The sequence below is a fragment of the Heliangelus exortis genome, chromosome 13 (genome assembly GCF_036169615.1).
Source record: "Heliangelus exortis chromosome 13, bHelExo1.hap1, whole genome shotgun sequence".
Taxonomy (NCBI): domain Eukaryota; kingdom Metazoa; phylum Chordata; class Aves; order Apodiformes; family Trochilidae; genus Heliangelus; species Heliangelus exortis.
The window spans coordinates 18,395,889-18,403,252 of record NC_092434.1 but is presented as its reverse complement, the minus strand read 5'-3'; the positions used below and the strand labels follow the sequence as shown (position 1 = coordinate 18,403,252).

Genomic DNA, 7,364 nt, shown 5'->3' with positions numbered 1-7,364 from the left:
GGCGGGGGCGCAGCGCAGTGTGGGGCGCGTAGTTCCGGCGCGGCGCCGCCGCCGCGGTGCATTGTGGTCCGCGTAGTTCCGGTGCGGGCGCGGCGGGCGGCGGGCGGCGAGAGGGCCGCGGGTGCCTTGTGGGAGCTGTAGTTCGGCCCGGGCCCCCGAGCCGCCTCTCCCCGACGCCGGGGCCGCCCAGGGGCTTCCCCCCGCTCCCCGGGGAGGCCGCCCCGCCATGCCGGGCTTCACCTGCTGCGTGCCGGGCTGCTACAACAACTCGCACCGCGACAAAGCGCTGCACTTCTACACCTTCCCCAAGGACGAGGAGCTGCGGCGGCTCTGGCTGAAGAACGTCTCCCGGGCCGGCGTCACCGGCTGCTTCAGCACCTTCCAGCCCACCACGGGCCACCGCGTCTGCAGCGAGCACTTCCAGGGCGGCCGCAAGTCCTACCTGGTGCGGGTCCCCACCATCTTCCCGCTCCGCGGCGTTAACGAGCGCAAGACGCAGCGGGCCTCCCGCCGCCCCCGCCCCGCCGCCCCCGCCCCCGCCGCTCCCGCTCCCGCCGCCGCCGCCGCCGCCGCCGCGCAGGGCCCCGGTGCCCCCGCCGAAACCCCGGCAGGGGGCGCGGGCGAGGACGTGAAGCCCATCGACCTGACGGTGCAGGTGGAGCTGGGGCCCGGGGCCAGCGCGGGGGTACCGGCGGCGGCGGCGGCGGCGGCGGGAGAGGAGGTGCCGGTGGAGGGCGGCCCCCCGGACCACTCGTACTCGCTGTCGTCGGGCACCACGTCGGAGGAGCTGCTGAGGAAGCTGAACGAGCAGCGCGACATCATCGCTCTGCTGGAGGTGAAGATGAAGGAGATGAAGGGCAGCATCCGCCGCCTGCGCCTGGCCGAGGCCCAGCTCCGGGAGGAGATCCGCGAGAAGGACCGGCTGCTCCACGCCGCCAGCGCCGGCACCCGCAAGCGCCACGGCCTCTGAGGGCTGCCGGGGCACGGCGCGGGGCCCCGGGATCTCCGCCGCCCTCCCCGCGGTGCCCGGACGTCATCCCGGTCCCGAGACGGGACGGGCTCCCGCCCCGCACCCCCCCGGCTCTCGCCGCCCCGCGTTCCGCCGCCCCGGAGCCGCCGTCCGATCCCCTGCCCGGACGGGGCCGCCGCTCCCCGTGACCGTGACTCGAGCCCGGAGCTTCTCTGCCGGTGCCTGCGGGCATCCCACCCGCCCCGGGCCCCTCGGCACCTCCCCCGTGCCGGCTGCCGGTGCCGGTGGGAGCTCGGGGGACAGGCGGGGTGGGTGGGTTTGGAGCCGCACATGAACTCGTGGAGTGGCAGCCACGGGAGCCCTGGGGAAGCTGCATCCGGCTGCACCGCACCCTGCATAGGAACAAACCAAGGATGTCACGTTCGGCCTCGCTTAGCAAAGGCCCGAGGAAAGCTTTAGAAACCCTCTGAGGGTGCTGTGTTTCTTCAGTAAATTACTGACGCCGTAGGGGCTGCTGTTTGCAGTGTGACAGGATCCCCAGACCAGAGTGTTCTGGTATGATGCAGGTTTTGCTCTCTCCTCACAGCTGTCCGGATGCTCCCAACACCAGGAAAGATCAGGATCTGGTGCAGAGCCCCCAGGTGGCACCTGATGGCTGCAGTTTATCCCCTTGGCTTGAGAACTCCCTGTGCTGAAACGCAGGCTTTGTAACAAACACCTCGGAACGTGAATCCCGGGCTTGTGTTCGGAGCTGAGAGGCAACGGAGGCAAAGTGAGTTTGTCTGCAGTGGCTGCAAACCCCGTGCTGTCTGACCCTCGACTGTTTGACTGATAATCTGTATGTTGGCAAGCAAGAGCTTACTGAGAGGTGCTGATTTGAACCAAGGCTTAGGAGAATTGTGAGAAATCCGTGTGGAATGATGGTGTCATGTCTGATCCCAGCCAGCATCAGCTCCCTCACCTTCAGCCACCCGAGAGAGGGACTGGGTGTGGGGGCTGGCAGGAAACACACTTCCAGACCAGGCAGGGGGACAGGAGGAGGAAGAGGAGGGCACCTGGTTACTCACACAGCTCCCTGGGGGTGCCTGGGGAGCTCCTGCAGAGGTGGGTGTTGCACCCCCCGGCGTGTCCCTCCCTCCTGAGGCGGCAGGGACGTCCCCCTGGGTCGGTGTCAGCTTCCCCCTGCAGTCCCAGGGGAGACGGCAGCGTGGGTTTTACTAAACTATAGAAGTATTTTCTAAATGTAAAAAGTATCTTTAGTTTGAGGATATTGTAACCTGTGTAACGCTGGCTGATGTAGCTTTCCAGCTGTCTGCTCCCATCTCTGCATGACCAGGCAACAGGGGCACGGGAGGGGGGGTTTGGGGGGCTGGGGCTTTGTCTCTTGGACACGGAGCCCGTTCAGCACTGGTGGGCACAGCCTGGCCCCTGGTGCAAGGCTCGTTCCCTCTGCGTGCTGAGTCAGGTGGTGAGGCTTGCACGAGGCTTCTCATGGACTGAGTAGTGCCCACCATTTCGTTTTAATTTATTTTCTCCATCTGGTGTGAAGCTCTTCACTTCAGCCCCCTCGGATCCCCATTTCCTGCGAGTCAAGCGAGCGGTGAAGTTTCTGTTTGTTTGGGTTTTTGTTGTAGGGAAGGCAGGGACCTGCTCCCCCACCCTGTTTAACCTGTGTGGTTGGTCCAGCAGATCTCTGTGCTCCAACCCAAGCAACAGGCAGCACAAGGTCTGTCCCCGTGCCCACGAGCAGTGGTGCATTTAGCTCCTGGAGACCCTGCAAGTCGTGACAGTCGTGGTACTTCTGCTACCATGGAATGCACTTCAGGATGTTCAGCCCTGTGGCCTGCTGGACTGGTTAACTGCTGGACTTTTTGACTTCTCCAGCTTACACTGAGGTGCTAACATGCTTAACTTTAATAAAGTATATTTTGTTTTGTTATGTTTCCTGTCTTCATGCTGTATATTTATGCGTTTTCTGGCAGGGTGGTGGCTGCAGCTTCTCTTCTCCTTTGCAGCATTTTTTTTTACTGCTCATGAACACCATGGCTGCAGCAGCACAAACACCTTTACGTTCCTGTGGGGTGAGGAAGAGGAGTCTGGGATCTTGCACAGGGGGTTGAGGTTGTCTGGGAAGGGACAGGGCTTCTCCCTAATTAGCCAGGAGTGATTAGAGCAGCCAAGGCCAGTCCTCCCTGCAGGGCTTCCCCTGAGCCTCCCAGTGCCATCTGATGAGCATGGACACAGAGCAGCTTCCAGGAGCACCTCCTAGCACAGCCCTGATCATTCTGTGGTTTTTACATTGCCCATTTTCTAGGGTAAAACTTGTCTCTCTCGTCCACTTGCAGACAGTGCCCAGTGGAGCTTTGGTGCTGCCCAGGCTCCTTCTGAACTTCTGCTAAAAAATAAAGAATCAGCACCATTCAGCTGCTGCCCAGTCAGTTCTTACTCCAAAGGGTTCATGGGTTCCCCAGGCCATGCCAGGCTGCTCCCACAGCTCACCTGGGCACCACTCTGCAGGTAAGGAACAAAGTCAGCCTCGTGCAGGGAAGAGATTTTCATTCCATTTCCCAAAGTTCCTCTGTTTCAGATTTGTTCAGAGCTGCCTATTGCAGACAAATGGAAGCAGCAAAAAAATTTCAGCTTGAAACCTTAGGTTTTGGGGTTGAACTGGGAACATTAAATGAAGCAGCACAAGGAGAGCAAACACTTCTCACCCAGACTTTCCCCCATTTGCTGCTGGATTAAGGTGAGCACTGGCACTGGCAGGGAATGAAGAGGCAAAATCTGCAGGTTCTGGATGTGTTAACAAACAAACTGAACTGTTCCACACAAATGGTTTGGTTTCCATTTCAACTCCTCCCCTTTCTGCATCCTCTATTCCAATCTCCCCTCCACCCTCACTGTGCTTTCCTTCCCCAGCACCCACAGTCTGTGGCTGCCACTTTCCCCTCTGAACATTTGCCAACATTATCCCTAGAAGAGGGCCTGAGGAATGGTGATTTAGAGGAAATCTAAGGAAAAATCCTAATTTCATCTTTGTAACAATCACCCCTAGGGATTAACAGTAACTCTCTTCCCGGGTTCTGTGCCTATTTTGAAGTTTTCCTGTAGCAATACAACAGCCTTTAGCCCAGGGGGTTGATAATTGTATCTCATTTAAGATCATAAATTCTTGCTCAACTCTCCAGCTGCAGAGCTCAAGCACTGAAGGTGTCCTGGCTGCCCTGAGCAGTCTCCCAGGGCTACGAGTTCATCCACCCCTTCAGCTTTCCAGTTCCAAAAGAAACTCCAGAAAAAAGTCACTCCATCAGGGGCACGTTTAGCCAGGATATCCCAAAATCCTGAGGAGAATGCATCCTGCCTGCAGTGGGAGGGAGAGCTGCCAGCTGCCTGATGGGGTTTGCAACATCTGTAGGAAGTGTCTGCAGCAGGAGAAATCACCCCACAGCTGGGTGAAGCACACTCCAGACTGATCCATGACTCTGGAATAAAGGAGAGAGCTTTCTTCTGAGGGGGGTCCTGATCTCCTGGCTCTGCCCAAGGTGCTGCATCCCCAAGGATTGAGGTCTTTGGACTCTGCTAAGGTGAAATCAGCCTCTGTGAGGAGGGGGTAGGAACAGGCACTGGAGCTTCTCTGAGAGCAAGGTGGTGAGGGGCAGCCTGAGCTGGGTGTTGAGTTCTTTGGGAGAAGGATGGGAAGGGGCAGAGGGGCTCTGGGGTGAGAGGGGAAGAGGCAGAACCAAAAAGGCAAAGGAGAAAGAAGCTTCTCTCCAATGCCACAAACCTTCTCTCCTGTAGGGAAACCCTGGCTTCTGTGCACAGGTCCCTGTACTTCAGAGATCAGATAAGTTACTGGGCAGGTGATTTATCTTCATGACCTCCATGATCTTCCCCAAGGAATATTCTCCAGCACTTTGCCCAAACTCTTCACCTGAAGTTTTCCCACTCTGCTGGCAGTCAGTCTGTTCCCACCCCACCCTCATTTCTGTTTCCCTGTCCCATCTCCCAGCTTTGGAAACTGCTGAACCCTCCCAGCTGAGCCCCCCTCTGCCCCAGGCCAGAAAGTCCCTGTGTCTGAGCAGCAGTGCTGCAGGGGTTGGAGCCTTCCCTGGTGTGCCAGGAAGCACAGCCCCACAGGCTGGGGGGTGAATCTCAGACTCCCTGCACACAGACAGCAGAAATCCTGGGATAAATCAGGGCTAAATCCAGAGGGATGGCACCAACAAACCCTGCTGCCTTCTCCTTGCTGTTTTTCTTCTCTGCCTCTCATCACATGCCTGACTTTTATTCTGAGGAGGAGCTGAGGCCCCTTCCTGCCTCCCCTTGCTCCTCCTGACCACAGCCCAGGTTCCCTGTCAGGCTCCTCCTGTCATTCCCAGATCCAGAAAACAGCAGCAGCTTCCCAGCAGCAATGGCAAGGAGGAGCATCCAAAGCTTTCCCTTTCCTGGGCAGAACACAGGAGCTCTCCTGGGGTCCCACTGAGGGGCAGGGGGGAAGTGGCCAAGGAAAATCTGCTCAGGTTGGGTTGGGGTGGATGCTGCCAAGCACAGGGGCACTTCTGTCAGGCACCTCCTAGCACAGCCCTGATCATTCTGTGGTTTTTACATTGCCCATTTTCTAGGGTAAAACTTGTCTCTCTCGTCCACTTGCAGACAGTGCCCAGTGGAGCTTTGGTGCTGCCCAGGCTCCTTCTGAACTTCTGCTAAAAAATAAAGAATCAGCACCATTCAGCTGCTGCCCAGTCAGTTCTTACTCCAAAGGGTTCATGGGTTCCCCAGGCCATGCCAGGCTGCTCCCACAGCTCACCTGGGCACCACTCTGCAGGTAAGGAACAAAAAAATCCTGTGGTCTCCTGGGTGGTGAGGTCCCCCAGCACTTCCCTTCCCTCTGGGAACGTCCTTCCTGATGGAATATGGTTTAGGAGCAGCTCTCATACAGGGGAAACATCCCTAAAACTCAGTTATCTCCTTCCCAGGATGCTCCATTCAGCCCTCACTATCTCATTTCTACTTTTCCTCCCCAATCACACAGCAATTCTCCCTCCAACCCTTACTATCTCCCTCTTCCAACGACTAAAGCTGCACTGCACTGAGCAGAAAGGAACCGGGTAATCACACCCTAAAAGGTACTTATCCCACTGCAGATCCCTTTACAGGAACAGCAGAAGGAAAATCAACACCATTTTATCCCAGGGGCTGCAAGTTCCAGGTGTGGGAGTCCCCAACACCTCTGTCAGCTGAGGGCCCAGCTGGTCCCTATCACACAAATCCCTCTCCTCTGCCTCTTTTCTGTCATTTCAGAGCTTTTTCTGTCACACCAGAGCTTTGCACTGGTGTGTAACCAACCCTATCCCTAAATATTCCTAGGGATCCCTAGGGATATCCCTAGATCTGAGGGGTCAGGCTTCCTGGGGACAAACTATTTGCCCCGGTACGAGTGTCACAGGCCACACAGTTTTTAAAAAAACAGGTTAATGAGACAAATCCTAAAGCTGAGCCCCCAGGGACCTGAGGTCAGGATGGTGCCTGTCATCCCACTGGTGTCTCCAGCCCCCCGGGAGAGTGACACCAGTGGCTGCACATGAGCACATCTGAGGCTGACACCAGAGTTCTGGGGATGGCACGAAAGGGCAATAAAAAAGCTCACAGTTTTCTTCCAGGCACGACCCAGCACCCCAGCCAGAAAAACAATGGGGAGAGAGGGGGAATTCACCCTTTTATTGTCCCTCAGGCACCAGCTCCCTGCAGGCTGTTTCCCAGCTCTGTGGGGTGAGAAGCCACGGGAGGGTGAGCACTGCCCCCCAGGTGTGCTTTGCACCCAGAGGAGAAACCTTCGGGGAGCTGCTGAGCACAACACGAGAGCCTGGGGAGGGCTCAGGGCCAAAACCTCCATCTCCTCTGTGACACAAACAAAGAACTGGGGGTCACCTCCCTGCAGGGCTGAGCAGGGCCAGCAGCTCTGTGAGCAGGGGCTGGGCTGCTGGGACACACTCACCTCACACTCACACCTCACACTCACCTCACACTCACCTCACACACACACCTCACACACACCTCACACTCACACCTCACACTCACCTCACACTCACCTCACACTCACCTCACACTCACCTCGCACTCACCTCGCACTCACCTCACACACACTCACCTCACACTCACCTCACACTCACCTCACACACTCACCTCACACTCACCTCACACACTCACCTCACACACTCACCTCACACTCACCTCACCCACCTCACACACACCTCACACTCACCTCCTGCAGGCTCATCTTGGGATCTGAGCTCCTCATGAAGACTCTGCCCCTCCCTGAGCCCCTCTGTGTCCCTCCTTGTCCCTCCCTGTCCCTCCTTGTCCCTCCTCGTCCCTCCTCGTCCCTCCCTGCCCC

At 57.7% G+C, this 7,364-nt stretch overlaps 1 protein-coding gene across 2 annotated transcripts in view; it reads left to right on the top strand.

Annotated features, from left to right (window-relative positions):
• The first annotated feature begins 61 nt into the window (after positions 1–61).
• THAP11 (THAP domain containing 11) overlaps positions 62–7,364 on the top strand; it is a 123,723-nt gene continuing 116,420 nt past the window's right edge. Inside the window, exon 1 of one of the 2 annotated variants that reach the window (XR_011728545.1) lies at positions 62–1,278. Coding sequence is in view for 1 of the 2 variants with exons in the window: in XM_071757251.1 (XP_071613352.1) it covers positions 227–970 (744 nt within the window). In the remaining variant the exon portion in view is untranslated. Of the gene's footprint in view, positions 2,910–7,364 lie in introns of those variants that run through there. The other variant, XM_071757251.1, reaches the window with a different exon arrangement.